This window comes from Podarcis cretensis, assembly GCF_951804945.1.
Source record: "Podarcis cretensis genome assembly, chromosome: 6".
NCBI classification, from domain to species: domain Eukaryota; kingdom Metazoa; phylum Chordata; class Lepidosauria; order Squamata; family Lacertidae; genus Podarcis; species Podarcis cretensis.
Window position 1 is genome coordinate 90,790,493 of NC_137175.1, and position 17,982 is coordinate 90,808,474.

At 41.3% G+C, this 17,982-nt stretch overlaps 2 protein-coding genes across 6 annotated transcripts in view; one reads left to right on the forward strand and one right to left on the reverse strand.

Annotated features, from left to right (window-relative positions):
- The window catches only part of SWT1 (SWT1 RNA endoribonuclease homolog), a 264,858-nt gene that overhangs the window by 212,166 nt on the left and 34,710 nt on the right, over nt 1-17,982 (reverse strand). The window lies entirely within an intron of this gene.
- The window catches only part of EDEM3 (ER degradation enhancing alpha-mannosidase like protein 3), a 37,990-nt gene that overhangs the window by 13,762 nt on the left and 6,246 nt on the right, over nt 1-17,982 (forward strand). For both annotated transcript variants that reach the window (XM_079981250.1, XM_079981251.1), the window contains exons 7-18: nt 632-766; nt 2,652-2,757; nt 3,662-3,759; nt 5,175-5,300; nt 6,980-7,063; nt 8,274-8,357; nt 9,307-9,431; nt 10,950-11,115; nt 12,105-12,259; nt 12,681-12,834; nt 14,890-15,084; nt 16,744-16,909. In XM_079981250.1, coding sequence (XP_079837376.1) covers nt 632-766; nt 2,652-2,757; nt 3,662-3,759; nt 5,175-5,300; nt 6,980-7,063; nt 8,274-8,357; nt 9,307-9,431; nt 10,950-11,115; nt 12,105-12,259; nt 12,681-12,834; nt 14,890-15,084; nt 16,744-16,909 — 1,594 coding nt within the window. The remainder of the gene's footprint in view (nt 1-631; nt 767-2,651; nt 2,758-3,661; nt 3,760-5,174; nt 5,301-6,979; nt 7,064-8,273; nt 8,358-9,306; nt 9,432-10,949; nt 11,116-12,104; nt 12,260-12,680; nt 12,835-14,889; nt 15,085-16,743; nt 16,910-17,982) is intronic.

Here is a 17,982-nt window from a genome sequence, read left to right on the forward strand (position 1 = left end):
TTAACGACTGCAATAGGTCTTACAGGAAAAAGCAAGGGGTGAGAAGGTGAAAAATGGCCAAAGAATAAACGGACATAAATCCGACATCAAGACAGAGAAACCAGTAGGAGAACACTTCAATCTCCCAGGACATTCTATACAAGATCTCAAAGTAGCTGTTCTATTACAAAGGAATTTCAGAAATAGACTGGAAAGAGAAGCTGCTGAATTGCAACTTATCACCAAACTTAAAACCATGGAGAGACCTGGTCTGAACAAAGACATTGGATTCTTATCTCATTATACATGACAAAGCCATTTTTCACCTTCTCACCCCTTGCTTTTTCCTGTAAGACCTATTGCAGTCGTTAAGAGTCGTCAACAGGCTCATCACAGCTATCTGCCAATCACCCAATCCCACCACCCTTCTGAGTAATACCCCTCCCCACCTTCTCACTATATAGAAGGGTCTGGTGACTTCTGTTTCAGTGTATCTGAAGAAGTGTGCATGCACACGAAAGCTCATACCAAGAACTAATTTAGTTGGTCTTTAAGGTGCTACTGGAAGGATTTTTTTTATTTTGTTTTATCTGTCAATGATTGCTTAATTTACTACTGTAGCAGTAAACGGTTTTGGTGCCTTTTCTTCTAGGTTAACTTAAAATTCGGTGTAAGGAGTCCAGAAGCTCGAACGGGAACAGAGACTGACACTTGTACAGCTTGTGCAGGTACCTTGATCTTGGAGTTTGCTGCTCTGAGCCGCTTCACAGGAGCATCAATATTTGAGGTTTGAATACGGGTTATAATTCATCATTCCTTTTTTTAATTTATAACTTCTGTTAGTGTGGTGTTTTATAGCATTTCAGTGTCAGTATATCTATTGCTGAATTGGTAACTAAATCTGTGATATAGGAGTTTAGTACAGTGGTGCCCCGCAAGACGAACGCCTCGCAAGACGAAAAACCCGCTAGACGAAAGGGTTTTCCGTTTTGGAGGCGCTTCGCTAAACGAATTTCCCCATGGGCTTGCTTCGCAAGACGAAATGTCTTGTGAGTTTTTCCGACTTTTTTTCCCTTTCCCCCCCCTTTTTCTAAGCCGCTAAGCCGCTTATCCACTAAGCTGATAAGCCGCTAATAGCGCTAATCCGCTAAGCCGTCAATGGGCTTGCTTCGCAAGACGAAAAAACCGCTAGACGAAGAGAATTGCGGAACAGATTCTTTTCGTCTTGCGAGGCACCACTGTAAATGGTTTCTCTGTCTATTTGGAGGCTTTGCGATAAATATTCCAGAAATTCTGCACTTGGATTGCTCTGTAATGTATATTTTCTTATCAGTGTCTTGTTTGTTGCACTCTAATCAGTATTGTAAACATCTTGGCATAAACTCGATGGTATAAGCAGCAGTTTATTGTTAAACCTTTGTATACCGTAAGCTGCTATTTATTGGCATGTCTTTGTATTTATGGTGGGCATTGCCTTTGCATCAAGGAAGAAACCAATGTTTTTTTCTCTTATGGTGTGCTGTTGATATTGATTCCCAATAATAATAATAATAATAATTTATTATTTGTACCCCGCCCATCTGGCTGGGTCTCCCCAGCCACTCTGGGCGGCTTCCATAAAAACCAAAAATACACTAAAATATCACAGATTAAAAACTTCCCTGAACAGGCTGCCTTAAGACAGTAGCAATCCCAGTATTCTTGTAGCTTTGCTCTACTGTACCAAAATAGACTGAACGCTGGACCAAAAATCCCCAGTACAGATTTCTCCTAAATAATACCCAAATTGCCTTAAGCTATTCAGTCTCTCTCTTCCCCCTCGCCCTTACATTGTTAATAACTTTGCTTGTGGAATTGTTTGCTATCTATTGCTATCTGGGTATTATGTGAGTCTTAGGGCGGCCTTGTAATCTGGCAATTTTCTAGTTGCTTGTGACAGTAGCAATTTACACAGGGCAGCATCTAAAGGCTGCGCATTGGCACTTTGGTAATTTCCTTCCAGTCTTAAAGAATGACTGATTCTTAAACTGGAAGGGCTGCCGTTCCAGCTGATGGATAGAATCTCTATTGACATATGTGGAATCAGGAATGAATAGCCATTATTGGCAGCAAGGAGTGGAATAATTGTGAAAGCAGAGAATGGCTTTTGGGTGATTAACATTGATTATGTTAATCTATGCCAAGTCGGCAAACCTTTTCAGCAGGGGGCCGGTCCACTGTCCCTCAGACCTTGTGGGGGGCCGGACTATCTTTTGAAAAAAATAATAATGAACAAATTCCTATGCCCCACAAATAACCCAGAGATGCAATTTAAGTAAAAGGACACATTCTGCTCATGTAAAAACATGCTGATTCCCAGATGGTCTGTGGGCCGGATTTAGAAGGCGATTGGGCCGGATCCGGCCCCTGGGCCTTAGTTTGCCTACCCATGATTTATGCTCTCCATAGACTCATTGGAATCAATTGGTAAGTTACCTAATTCCATGATATCAGTGGGTCTGACTTACTCCTTTGTACCTTAATTTAGCTATGCAAAATACTTCAGAGCTCTCTAATTATAAATGTGGAATGAATGGATGCACCAGTTGTTTGCATCAGATTCCCCCCCCCCCCATTTTCACCATTGTATTTAAACAGCATTTAACTAGAAATGTTGACTTTGTTTGCTGCAGGAATATGCACGGAAGGCACTTGATTTTCTTTGGGAGAAAAGGCAACGCAGCAGCAACTTGGTGGGAGTCACAATTAATATTCACACGGGTGATTGGGTCCGCAAAGGTATGGCACTTTGCAACTGTGTGCCCTTGTGGCTCATGCAGAAATGGGAATTTGCAAAGCACATATGCAGTATTGGACCTCTTTCATGCTGGGGAGGCCTGTATTCTTGACCCTGACATGAGAGACCTAGGATTTGTCAGGCTGCAACCTAATGAATGAGTGGTTAACCTTTTAAATGTATGGGCTATAAATTAGATGAGCTGCTTGTGGCTGCTCCCCTTAGTCTTATTTGGTTCAACCATCTTTACCTAAAGAAGGGCAAACATTCCTGCGAGTAGAAGAGCAAATAAAAGGAATTGATAGAAGTGTTTTATGCAGATGAACAGAATGCTAGAAAAGTATTTCCTTAAACTACACTGTGGCCTGGATCAGGCCTGCGAAGCTGTGTGAAGTAGACTGCGAGGACCCCATCTTCTTCCCTGTCAGAGTGCTGGCCGCCTTCTCCACACCCGGCAATGGTGGGGAAATAGTCCCACTGCAGCCATGGAGAGGGCTAAACCTTTGCTCTCGGTCCAGCACAGGGATGGGAATGAATGTGGGGTGTGAATGAAGGAACAAATGAATGACTGAATGAATGTGTTGTGCATGTGTGGTAGAACCAGGGCAGAACCTTTTTAGCTGCACCTACCTGTGTGTATTTGCTGGTACATAGCCCTTGAAGAGCTGGCAAGCTGGAAGGTGCCCATCAGGGTGGCAAAGACTACCCACCCCCTGATCCATGTGGATTTTAAGAAATAAAACAGAAAATATTGCATTGTGCTGAGTGCAGCTTCTCACAGCTTCTTCATTTGTTTCTTGGCTGTACTCCTGCCCAAACTCTTTATCAGGGGCTTCTTTCGCAGGAATGAAAACTACTTGTAAGGTCAATCTTAAATATATAACAGGTTTTTCATCTTTTTCCTAGATAGTGGTGTTGGAGCAGGTATAGATTCATATTACGAATATTTATTAAAGGCTTACGTCTTGCTTGGAGATGACAGTTTTCTGGAAAGATTTAACACGGTAAGTTTCTTGCATGAGACTCGGGGGTTGTGCATTTCATGAGGTATAATGAGTTGTATGGCTCCTTGCAGCATTGGTTGTACTTCTTCCCTCAGTAATGTATTACTGCAGAGCCAGAAAATATTTTTTGCCATGGTACCATAGCATATCCTAAGAAGCGACCACTGGTCAATGTATCTGCTTGCCATAAATGTCCATCTGGCTCCAGACATGAATAAATCTACAGGAAGGGTTTGTAAAAGGATTCCCCTTGAAATTAATTGAGTATCCCTATTCAAAGTGGCTTAGTAGTGAAATATTGGCTACATTTGTGAGTTGGAAATGTAAATTTTATGAACAAACACGATGCAATATATTTGCGAAACATGAAGACTGGACTGTGTTGCTTTTTATTAAAGCTAATCTCCCTGGGTAAAACCCTTTTCAGGTGAAAGGCTGCTAGCCTCCTTACATGAACTCTTGATGCATCAACTTTAAAATACTTAAACAAATTCCAGCATCAGATGTATAGCTTAAATCTGGATGTCACCCTGACTAAAAGATTGAGGGAATTTACTGAGCAGCAATGAGCTAAAGGCAGAGGAGCTTATGTGTCACAATCCGGCTCAAACATGAAGGGAGGGTAAAACAATTAATCTGTGTGATATTTAGCAATTTTGTTATATGGCAGGGCTGTGGGAGCTCAAGCTTTAAATCATTCAAAGAGGAACAAGAAATTCCTGTAATGACACCCCTCCAGCCTTCCTGCCTGTTTAATTTCATTTAACGAATGCACTTCACAAAAATTATCCAACGTTAAGCCACGCGTGGCAGAAATTGCACCCCTTGCTGTTGCGGCCAGTTGCATGAGTCTTTCCTACCATCCTTTCTCAGCTGAACGCTTCTTGATTAGGAAGCCTGTACGACTTACTCAGGGATGCGGGTGGCGCTGTGGCTTAAACCACAGAGCCTAGGGCTTGCTGATCAGAAGGTCGGCGGTTCGAATCCCCGCCACGGGGTGAGCTCTCGTTGTTCGGTCCCAGCTCCTGCCAACCTAGCAGTTTGAAAGCACGCTCCGGCGGGAAGGTAAACGGCTTTTCTGTGCGCTGCTCTGGTTCGCCAGAAGCAGCTTAGTCATACTGGCCACATGACACGGAAGCTGTACGCTGGCTCCCTCGGCCAATAAAGCGAGATGAGCGCCACAACCCCAGAGTCGGCCACGACTGGACCTAATGGTCAGGAGTCCCTTTATCCCTTTACCTATGACTTACTCTCCTGTTAATTCTCTTGTGTGGTTCGGTGTCCTCTCAGCTGTTTTGCATGACGTTAAGGAGAGGCAAGTGCAACATACAATTTAGTGTGTTTAGATCTTAACTTTGCAAATGAATTCGGTATGAAAAATGAATGTGGGCTCACCAGGGTCTGATGTTTTGCAGCATTATGATGCCATAATGAGATACATTAGCCAACCACCTCTCCTACTTGATGTGCACATACACAAACCAATGCTTAATGCACGGACCTGGATGGACTCCCTACTAGCCTTTTTCCCTGGTTTGCAGGTAGGTTTATCAGAGGTGCAGTAGCATTTAACTTTTCAGTCCAGTGATGACTATTTAGTTGTGGGGTTGAGTGTGAGAAGTATTTGTTTTCAAAGCTCTATAAATGTTCAGGACGCTGTAATTGGAAAAAAAATAGCAAAGAATGGTTGGTGTAAGCTTTTGAACTTGAAATATGATGTCATGGAAAAGTAGTCATCTGGTGGGGAAGAATAATCTTTTACAATTGCTGTGTTTAGCCGTGTTAGCATTGTGCAATCAACACTTGGTGGCTGTGTTCTGCAAATAAAATCAGATTTTTGTAAAATTAAATTTCTTTTGTGTCCCACTAACCTGGAGCATATCTTTCTCATGTCTATATTATATAAAGCATATCAAACATCTAAAATAGGCTCATAGTATCGTTAGAGCAACAGCTCTAATGGTTTTGTCATGGCCTTTGGTACAATAAAGCTTATTTACTAATAGCCCACCAAATGCCCTACTCTCACATTTTTAAGGAGTTTTGTTGATATTTTGTTATACATCCTTAAATTCTTTCTTTTATGTTATTAGCTGCTACTTCCTTCTCTTGCCTCTAATACACAGTGTTCCAAAATTATTTTTTTCTTGACTAGAATATTCTCTCAGTATTTTGATCTTTATTGGTAAATCTTCCTTTCCTTCCTCTATAAACGGTGGCTTCTAAAATTGGTCCGGCTTATGGTACTGCAGACAAATAAACAGCCTTAAACAAGCCTTACTTTTTTGTGTTTTGCTAGTCTGCAGCAGCCATTTTGCCAAAAACCATGGTGGGAGGGGGGAAGAGGAAGGAGAGATTGCACAAATAAGAGAGCACATTTTCCTTCCTTATTTGCCTTTTGCAAGGTTTCAGAGAATTTTCCTGTCCCCACCCCCATCATTTTGGAGTAGAAATTTCTGTGGCTGGGAATGCATTAGGAATATCATTACATAAACATTGTTTAATTCCTCTATACACGAGTACTCTTGGAAATATCTGGTTTGGCATCTAAGATATCCAGAAAGCAACTTTATCAAAGCAGTACCTAAATTTGAGCTAATAACTTTAACGCTAAGAATATAAACATATGGCCAACCTAACATACCAAACCAAATACCGTATTTTTCGCACCATAGGACGCACCGGACAATAGGACGCACCTTGTTTTAGAGGGGGGAGAACAAGAAAAAAAATTCTCCCCCTCTCTGCCCAGCGCCCCTTCAGCGAAGTGGCAGGAGGCGCTGCGCAGAGAGGGGGAGAATTTTCCCCCTCTTGTTTTCCCGCTCTGGAGAGGTGACGCACGGCTATGGAGGCTCCTGCCATAGCCGCGCGTCACCTCTCCAGCCGGGAGAGGGTCACAGGGCTATGGCGTCTTCGCTCCATAGGACGCACACACATTTCCCCTTCATTTTTGAAGGGGAAAAAGTGCGTCCTATAGAGCGAACAATACGGTATATGTTAATCACTGGTTTCAGCACATGTGTACATATGATTATTCTGTCTTTTGCTTAATTAACCAAGTGCCATTCTGCTGTCTCATGTTTCCTTGTCTTATGCCATGGCCTGTGTAAGAAAAAGAAATGACCATGGGCTGGGGGCAGGTGGTGGAATTGGTCATTATCTGACAGGAAAGGGGCATATCTAAATGGCCTTACATTGGTACTATCTGTTTGGATTATAGGTCTTGAAAGGTGATATCAGGCCAGCTATAGAAACTCACGAGATGCTGTATCAGGTGATAAAAAAGCATAACTTTCTTCCAGAGGTAAGGCGGTTGGCTTGTATCATTGTGGGGATAATAATAATACTGGGAAAGGGGAGATGTTGATTTCTATTTACTGATTAGTCATTCACTAATCAGCATCCCTTTGCATATTTTGATCTTTTTTTAACTTTCTGTTCCTCCTGTAGGAACTGGAGGCTAGTGCATTTCTTGCTCATATGGTTGACCTTGATCTTTCCATCCATTGTTACATCTGCCTGCAATTCCTTTTTTCATATTTGTGCTCATTTGTTCACACAGTGGTTGCACATGAACGGAGAGAGACTGGTTTAGTGTCTCATCCGAACCAGTGCTCCTGGTTCTTTCCAAACAAAATGCCAGGGTTTGGCTAATGTGTCAGTGTGACAGTGATTCAAATGTGTCAGCACGACAGTGATTCAAGCCCAGATATTCAGCTCTTAACCATTTTATCCACTACATCACACTCATACGGTGAAAAGCTTTGCCATATGTGCACAACTCATTTACTTTCAAATCTAGTTTTATGAGTGGTATCCAACTAAGTCATATTGAGTATTTCCTTTGAAATCATTGGACATATTTAAAGTCCATCAATCTACTCAGAATAGGACTAACTGGATGCTATCCTATATCTTGGTCTTTTTCCTTTCCCTGTATCTGAGATTGTGACCCAGTGGATAATGTCAGACGAGAGCCTGGGAGACCTTGGCCTAGCATAGAGTTGTCATGTTTGAGTGAACTTTGCAAACTTCTCTTGATAGCTAATCTGTAACAGGGGAATAATAAAATAGCACCTAACATATTGGGAATGCTATTTTCATCCACACAAAACCCTTGTGCTGTAGATGATTACTCCTCATTTTACAGGTGAGGACTACCGCAAAGGAAAACACCTGCCTGCCTGGCTAACAGGGACGGTTTGATAAGTTTTTAGGCGCTAGGCAAAATGTTTCTTTTTTACCAGGTCTTTGGCTGATTAACATTCTCTGTCCTTTTCAGTGTGTTTGTGGGTAGGGGTGGAGTTATTGCTTTTGTTCTATTGTTTTTATTATGTATTTTATGTTCTCATTTTGTATTTTTATGTTGTGAACCGCGCTGCAATCTTTGGATGAAGTGCGGCATACAATTAATAATAATAATAATAATAATAATAATAATAATAATAATAATAGCATTGTGACCAAAGTACTGTACAATTTACTATTTACCTATGTCTTCTTTTCTCCTTCAGGCTTTCACAACAGACTTCCGGGTTCACTGGGCTCAACATCCTTTAAGGCCAGAATTTGCAGAGAGTACCTATTTCTTGTATAAAGTAAGATTTCATTCTTCAAATTCAAGGTGTCTTAAATCCTTGATAATCTTAGGAAAGGAATTGAAAACGTTAGCACCTTTTTATGACACTGTGATGCAGTTGCACTAAAATACTTTGTACTGAACTGGCTGCTTTATCTCAAGAAGAATATTACAGGCACAGATAAGGTACAGAAAGAGGAATCTATAATGGTTAAGAATATGCAGCAACTTCCCCATAAAGAAAGACTAAAGAGAATTAGGTTTGTTCGCTTAGAATGAATGAATGAATTGGGGCTTGGGGGCAGGATATGAAAGTATTTCAAAATCATGAATAGTGGGAAGAGATTTTTCTCTTTCACTTGCTTTGAAATTATGCCAGCAGGTACTACTTCACACAGCCTCTAACCTTAGAGGGCTTTGAAAAAGGAGGCCTATTGATGATTATGAACTGGGATAGCTAAGTGCAGCTTCCAAACTGAAAGGTAATATAAGTAGGATTATTATCAGAAGCTTAGGCCAAGCAGCAGAGAATGGTAATTTCCATCTGTACTTCCTCCCTGGGCTCCTGATTTGTCCCTGTTTGTGGTGCGGGTTGGCTGTACTTCCGGTCTCAGAGGGTTGACACCTTCTTATGCATGCTCAAGAACAATACTTATGCAGAGCAAGTATTTTTAACAATACGATGAGCTTGAAACTTTCTAACTTGTGGCGCAAGATAAAGGAGCTTTCTATTGAGGCTGGGAAGCCCCTTGAATTGCTGACTGCAAACAGTTTCTCAGCTCTGTTCTCCCTCTGAGAATATTCTTCCGTCCAGGCTAGGATGTATTTAGCAGTGCAGTTTGACTTTAAATCCAAGGCTTTAAAATGTGTGCAGAAGTCAAATATCGAAGTATAATAACAGATAAGAATGTATTGTGTGTATAGCGTATCTCTAGGAGTAAGTGCAACAAATTTTCCTTTAAAAACAGGCTACTGGAGATCCTTACTACCTAGAAGTAGGAAAAACACTAATTGAAAACTTAAATAAATACGCTCGTGTACCTTGTGGATTTGCTGCTATGAAGGATGTTCGTACTGGAAGCCATGAAGACAGGTAATTAGCTGAAAAGCGTTGCTAGGTTTTGCTAATTTAATCTTGCAACCGTGCATTCATGCTGGTAGGATGTCTTTGTACATTAAATCTTCACTGGTTTAATACTTTAGTAAAAGTTAACAAGGGACGCAGGTGGCGCTGTGGGTTAAAGCCTCAGCGCCTAGGGCTTGCTGATCGAAAGGTCGGCGGTTCGAATCCCTGTGGCGGGGTGCGCTCCCGCTGCTCGGTCCCAGCGCCTGCCAACCTAGCAGTTCGAAAGCACCTCCGGGTGCAAGTAGATAAATAGGGACCGCTTACCAGCGGGAAGGTAAACGGCGTTTCCGTGTGCGGCTTTGGCTCTGGCTCTGGCTCTGGCTCTGGCCAGAGCAGCGATGTCACGCTGGCCACGTGACCCGGAAGTGTCTCCGGACAGCGCTGGCCCCTGGCCTCTTAAGTGAGATGGGCGCACAACCCCAGAGTCTGTCAAGACTGGCCCGTACGGGCAGGGGTACCTTTACCTTTACCTTTAAAAGTTAACAAGTGTTTCATGATTTTTATTTTATTAAGATATATATATATATATATATATATATATATATATATATATATAATCATCCTCAAGGCACTTAACTTAAGTATTTAACTTGTTAATGTATTTAACAATAGACATTTAAATAGCATGAAAACAAGGGCTTAGATCCAAACAACCACAGGTGGGAGAATAGTGCCGTTCTGTAAACCTGTGCAACCCTAACGGAAGATGAATTGCAGGCATGGGGAACTTCCTGCCTCATAATAATGTCAGGCGATCCCACCCACCTGGCAGAATTGCTGTCAAGGAAGTTAGGATCTGAGCCACTAGCCAGAAAAGGTTTCCCACTCCTGTTGTGGCATAATTGGGCAAAATTGAAAGGTCTTCAAGCTCGTACAAGCAGAAGAAGTTGGGGCCACTTTTCTCACAGCAGAAACAGCCCTTCTATGAACAAAAATAGCTGTCTGCTAGTGAAAAGGCACTTTTTTGGGGTCCAAGCCCTTGTCAGAAGCAGAAAATAAGGTGACAACATCAAAACAGCATACAAATATTTGAAGGCACATCCAAACTGGACTGTTTGGACTGAGTTGCTCTGAAATGTCAATAAGGAGGCGGTCAGATTAGGCCCTTGGGGGAAGAAGTTCTGCCTCTAGGTGCAGCATCTAAGAAGGCCCTTAAGATGCTGGCGCATGCTTTTCATTTTGTTGTTAGTGATACAGTCGTACCTTGGTTTTCGAACAGCTTAGTTCTGGAACGTTTTGCCTCCCGAATGCCGCAAACCCGGAAGTGAGTGTTCCGGTTTGCGAACTGTTTTTGGAAGCCGAACGTCCGATGGGGCTTCCGATTGGCTGCAGGAGCTTCCTGCAGCCAATCAGAAGCCACGCTTTGGTTTCCAAACGCTTTGGAAGTTGAGCGGACTTCCGGAACGGATTCCATTTGACTTACAAGGTACGACTGTGTATCAAGAAGGAAAAATGATACTTAGTTTATTTATTTCCTCTTTCTAGGATGGATTCTTTCTTCCTGGCTGAAATGTTTAAATATTTATACCTGCTCTTTGCTGATAAGGAAGACCTGACTTTCGATATAGAAGACTATATCTTTACCACAGAAGCTCATTTGCTACCTCTCTGGCTATCTACTGCAAACCAAACGGCCCCTAGGAAAAACATTGTGAGTGTTGCTTCATATTTTTGAATTGATTTAATTGCAGACTAGCTTTTATCTTCCTCAGTAAAAGTAACTCTTAGAATATTTTTAAATTATTCTTCCGTTGTTGCACAAACTGTGCCCTTCTTTGCTGTTTATGCAAATGTAAATTAGGTAATGAGTTTCTAAATGAAAATTTGGTCTTTTGTAATGATAAATGATAAATTTTATTTATATCCCGCCCTCTCCAGCTGAAGCCGGGCTCAGGGCGGCTAACAACAATAAAACAGTACAAAAGTACAGCACAAACAACACTCTAAAATCATTCATTATAAAATTAATTAAATTCAAGCCACTGGCCACCATTGGGCCAGAGCTCCGTGAAGATTGCCGAGGGAGGGAGTCAGGCTGTGCCCTGGCCAAAGGCCTGGCGGAACAGCTCTGTCTTGCAGGCCCTGCGGAAAGATGTCAAGTCCCGCAGGGCCCTAGTCTCTTGTGACAGAGTGTTCCACCAGGTCGGAGCCACAGCCGAAAAAGCCCTGGCTCTAGTTGAGGCCAACCTAACTTCTCTGTGGCCTGGGACCTTCAAGATGTTTTTATTTGAAGACCGTAAGTTTCTCTGTGGGGCATACCAGGAGAGGCGGTCCCATAGGTACGAGGGTCCTAGGCCGTATAGGGCTTTAAAGGTTAAAACCAGCACCTTAAACCTGATCCTGTACTCCACCGGGAGCCAGTGCAGCTGGTATAGCACTGGGTGAATGTGATCTCGCAGCGAAGACCCCGTAAGGAGTCTTGCTACAGCATTCTGTAACTTGATTCCTTACATAGAATCATAGAATTGTACAGTTGTAACAATATATTGATTGGCATTTTAACTCTGCATATTCCTTTTTGTGGTTGGAAGGTTTGTAATTGTGCTTTCGTTGCAAACACATTTGGATATTGTGACTGCGCATGATTAAAGAAAGAAAGAGAAAACAACGCTTAAATTCTCCCTCTTTTCCCCTTTGCAGACTACAGAATACACAGAATTGGATGATAGCAACTTTGACTGGACATGCCCCAACACTCAGATCCTCTTTCCAAATGACCCAATGTATGCTCAGAGCATCAGGGAACCTCTGAAGAATGTGGTGGACAAGAGTTGTCCTAGGGGTGTTTCCAGAGCGTAAGATCATTGTTTATACCTTTCATAACTAGGTGATACAGCTGCTTATATCGAGCTGATATACTTTTATGCATTGACTAACACATAACGATGAAATCATTCGATACAGTTTGGTTTGGATGACTCCATGCAATGGAATATGCCTAAGGTTCTTGTATCAGAATTTCCCAGCCTGATTGCAGCTTGTCTATTTGTAATGGATGATGGGAGTTGTAGTCAAAAACATCTGCGTGCAATAAGAGAAAGCAAGGCTTGTGTTTCAGCCTGCCAACTTCCAGAAGCCTTTTCATGCATTTTATTATCCGTTCAGTGGCCTCTGACGGCTACGCATAGCATGTTTTAGTCTTAGGCACCTCATGTATATTATTCAGGTACCATCAATTCAGTTCTTAAAATGTAGATAGCATGCTTTCTCTTGCAGGGAAGAGAGTTTGGGCACCGGACCAAAACCCCCTCTGAGAGCCAGGGATTTCATGGCCAGTAATCCTGAGCATTTAGAGATCCTAAAGAAGATGGGAGTCAGCTTGATACACCTCAAAGATGGAAGAGTTCAGCTGGTGCAACATGCTATTCAAGTAAGATCTTGCCCTGTCATAGCACCTCAGTGTAGTTGTTCTCAGTAGGAAGTTCTTTTTTTAAAAAAAATCATATTAAGTTTTTAACAAAAAGAAAAAGGGTTACAAAACAGTAAACAGTAAACAAAAAACACACAAAGAGGATACAAAAACCAAAATTTAACATAAAAAGAAAAATGGAAAAATAAAAATCCCTCATTCTGATATCTTATCATTCGTTTGCTTATTTTCATGACTTCCTCACACCTCCCTTTTTTGTATTCCAGTTAATAGTTAGTTCAGCAAATCCATACCCTCTTTATTTACTCTTAGTTCTTTGTCTTCACCTGTTATAACTTCAAATTTTCGTCTAGTATCAATCCAATTTTACATACTCCTATTTTACCTTACTGCTAAAACCACTTCATTTCATTCCAGCATCATTAACATTCAAAAATTTTATAGTGTTTCTGTAAATCTTTGAATTTCTTCCAGTCTTCTTCCACCAACTCTTCTCCCTGGTCTCGGATTCTGCCAGTCATTTCCGCCAATTCCATATAGTCCATTACTTTCATCTGCCATTGTTCCAAGGTTGGCTCAGTAGGAAGTTCACATGCAGGCATTTTATTTTATTTTATTTTATTTTATTTTATTTTATTTTATTTTATTTTATTTGGAACAAGTTTCAGTTTAATTATAGTAAGGTCGGAGAGGTATAAATATGGATATAATACATTGGAATAAATTAAGACTTTCCATTATGAACAAACTACCTGCATATAAAATAATGATTTATTTAGAATTACAATTTTAATTATAATCATTTTTAATTTATAATCAATTCATTTTGCTTCAGACCCTGCCAGTTTGGATACCAATAGCTCATCTGAACTAATGGCAGAAAAAAAAACTTAATAAGGTTATACAGCGGACCCTCTAGTTACGTACCGCTCTGGATACGCAACTTTCAGGTTACGAATGCGGCAAACCCGGAAGTGTATACTTCCGGGTTTCACCGCATGCACAGAAGCAATCACACTGTGTGTGTGTTCAGAAGCGGCGCCTCTGCCTACAGACTTTTTGGGTTGCGGACGGACCCCCAGAACGAATTTAATTCGTATCCGGAGGGTCTACTGTAGTTCAATTGGACTGACCTATAAGGGTAAGTCATTGAGTTTGTTTACTAATCCTTATACACTAACATCATTTATTTTTATTTATTTTTATTTTGTATTTTGACAAAGTAATAATAATAAATAAAAATGTGCACTCCACCCCCAAGACCACTGTAACTATCCAACCTCACAAAATTTCAACACCTCTTACGATGGTTTGACCCCTTTCTGTTTTAACAGTACAAATTCTACAAATACTACAGATATTTGACACTCTTAAATTTAGGCACACAAGAAAGTATTCTTGAAATACGTGCCCTAAGTTCTGTGAAGCTGTTGAACAACAAGTCCCTTTTCCTGATGTTACACAAACTAAGTAACACAGTTATACTGTCTAGTAGTCCATTCAATCATGTCTGAATGTTTAGTGGGAGACAGGTTTTTCAAAATATTTGTTAGTGGTAAGCTGCGAGGTTGAATTGAATGTGTTTCAAATTTTGAGGTCATTACCATGACAGGGCCTTTTCAGTGGTGACACCGAGGCTCTAGAACTTTCCAGGTTAGCCTTTCTCCTCACCTGTGCTGAGGACTTTCTGGCACTGAGTAGGGCTGCTTTATTCCAGAGGGCATATTGAGTTCTCTGAACTGTTTGTTTTACTGAGGAATATTGTGTCTTGCTGCTGGCAGTGTAATGGTTCTTTTGCCTGTGTTTTTATATTTTTAATATGCACGTGGAATTTTATACTGAAAATACCCCTGGAAGTGTTGTCAGATACAAATAACTGTTTATTTACTTTTTTTTTAAAAAACCCAAAACTAATTCTAAAATATTTTGGCTAACGCTGGATGTCTAGAAGTTCAGAACAAACTAATTAGCAAGTTTCCTCAGAAAATACTGTTGCATGTTTCGTCTGCAGGGTTAGAATGAAAAAATGCTAGATATTGCTTACTTTTTCATTAGGCAGCAAGCTCACTCGATGCGGAGGATGGTCTACGGTTCATGCAAGAAATGATTGAGCTGTCCAGTCAGCAACAAAAAGAGCAGCAGCTACCTCCTCGTGCCGTTCAAATTGTTTCCCACCCGTTCTTTGGCAGAGTGGTTTTGACAGCTGGGCCTGCGCAGTTTGGAATGGATCTCTCCAAACACAAATCAGGGGTGCGTTCTGTCTTTACAGCCTTGTGATTAAAAACAGCAACCACATGTATAGTTTATACGGAAGTTATGGGAAATTGTTAACATACAGAACTTTAATTTATCTAAAACAAGAGTACTATAGTACTATATATAATACTATAGTACTATAGTACTATATATAATTTTATTAAGTTTTCTGTTTTACAATTTAAAATACTCATTTATACATCCTTAAGATATCAATGACTTCCCTTCTTCTCTTTCCATGGTTTACTTTCCATACATAAATCCCCGCATATTTTACAAAAAACTATACCATTCAGTATTCCATTATTGCATCCATCAAAACTTATTGAATTTATCTTAATGCTGCCAGCGTTTTCAGCTGTACACAATTATTTCCTGTATATTCCATGAATGTTTTCCAGTCTCTTTAAACGTATGTTCTCTCTGTTCTCTTATTCTGTGTGTTAAGTCTAAAAAATAACAAGAAGAGGAGTTGTTCTAGAAGCCCCCTAAGTCAAGAAAACAAAGCAACTCTGAATACCTAAGGCCAAAAGCAGATGGCTAACTCGAATCAGTTAGGAAATGGAGTGGAGGGGAACAGTCTGAATAGGCGATGGGCAAGATTGTTTTATGTATGAAGCCAATTGAGGCTCCCCATTTTGCCCACCAGGCCATTTGCCCCAAACCACGCCCACCCATCCCATACCTGACAGCTTATGTGATGGGGCAGATAGAAATGCGTCTGGATCTGGCTGGAAAGCGTGATTGAACGTCCTGTGCATCAGCTGACGCATGATTTGTTGCAGGCAACACATTTTTATAAAGTGCAGTAGCTTCAAATGCCACTATTCTGATTTAGCATGCAATGAATCATCCTACTGGGATAGCTCAGTCTGTAGGGCATGAGGCTCTTAATCTCAGGGTTGTGGGTTTGAGCCCCACGTTGGGCAATAGAGTCCTGCATCGTAGGGGTTTGGACTAGATGAGCCTTGGGGTCCCTTCCAACTTTATGATTCTATGAATGAATTCTGCAATAACTGCCTTCACTGCAGTTATTGAGCACAATCCAGTGCAGTGTGGCGAAGCTGTTAGATTTCACTGGGTTTAAGAGCACCAACCCTGGGTTGGATGATGATCAGTGCTGGATTTATATATAAGCTAAACAAGCTATGGCTTAGGGCCCCACTCTCTTGGGGGCCCCAAAAAAATTTAAAGAAAAAAACCCTGGATGTACAATTCCAAAATATAAGATAAAAAACAAATAAAACAAAACCTACATACAGCAACAGTGTTTTGTGTTGTGTAGGCTCCTGTGATGTAAGTAATGGGCCCCACCTGCTAGCCTGCTCCCTAAAATATCTCTGGTTTGCTCATTTCTATATATAGGGTGCCTACATTCTGCATGTGCAAATGGCTTTAGATGCCTATTAGGTCCATAAATTACCATATAGCATATATTCAACAGAAAAAACAGTGACAATTTGTTGTTGACAAAGGATAGCTGGGCATATAAAGGGCCCCATTACCTACTGCTTAGGGCCTCATCAAACCTAAATCTGGCCCTGATGATGAGGGTTGTATTTCCTATTATGCTCTTCATATATTTTAGTGTGAAAAATGCAAATGTTTACATGCTTGAATACCGTCTACTAAAGCCTCTCATCTCTTCAACAGGCAAGAGGATTTGTTGCAGTCAGTAAACCATATAATGGATGCTCTGAGATCACCAACCCTGAAGCGCTGAAGGATAAAATTGCTTTGATGCAAAGAGGGCAGTGCATGTTTGCTGAAAAGGCACGGAACATCCAAAAAGCTGGGGCTATAGGTGGCATTGTTATTGGTAAGTGAAACAGAAAACTTATATAAAGGTTTTTTAGTTAACAGTGACACACTTGAAATGTTAAGGCAGGTGTGACTCGTGCACTTTAATAATTTTAATGTGAATAATTTCGATGTGCACCCCAGCCTATCTATAGTATTTATTTCTTTTAAACCTTTATATACTACCCTCCTTCTAATTCAGTGTACGGCATGAAGTAATGCAAACTATTACCCAGGTTAAGGCTTGAGCAATGCAAATTGTCTCATTAAAAAAAATTAAAAAAAAAATACTTTGGCATTTAAAGGATCACAGTATGGGTGCCTCATACTGAGTTTATTCCAAAAACCAGGATGCCTCATGGGTGAAAAAGCCCTTGTGGTTGAATGATGAATTTCTGATAGAGTAGGTGGTTGGTTAAGGGCTGTTGAAGACCTCAAGATGGTCTGGTTGCCTGTATTACATTCATATCCCACCTTTCCTGAGGAGCTCACAGTGGGTTGTATGAGAAGAGGCATGCCTTCAGGTATTCAGGTTCCAAGCCATTTAGGATTTTTAAAGATAAGGACCAGCACCTGTAGACAAAGAGGCAGCTAGAAGTTTATTTAAAATGGGTATGTATTATAAGTGACGCGGGTGGCACTGTGGTCTAAACCACTGAGCCTAGGGCTTGCCGATCGGCGGTTCAAATCCCCGTGACGGGGTGAGCTCCCGTTGTTCGGTCCCAGCTCCTGCCCACCTAGCAGTTCTAAAGCATGTCAAAGTGCAAGTAGATAAATAGGTACCGCTCCAGCGGGAAGGTAAACAATGTTTCCGTTCGCTGCTCTGGTTCACCAGAAGCGGCTTAGTCATGCTGGCCACATGACCCGGAAGCTGTACGCCGGCTCCCTCGGCCAATAAAGCGAGATGAGCACTGCATCCCCAGAGTCGTCCACGACTGGACCTAATGGTCAGGGGTACCTTTACCTTTACAGTGGTACCTTTGGTTACTTACTTAATTCGTTCCGGAGGTTCGTTCTTAACCTGAAACTGTTCTTAACCTGAAGCACCACTTTAGCTAATGGGGCCTCCTGTTGCTGCCGCGGCCCCAGAAC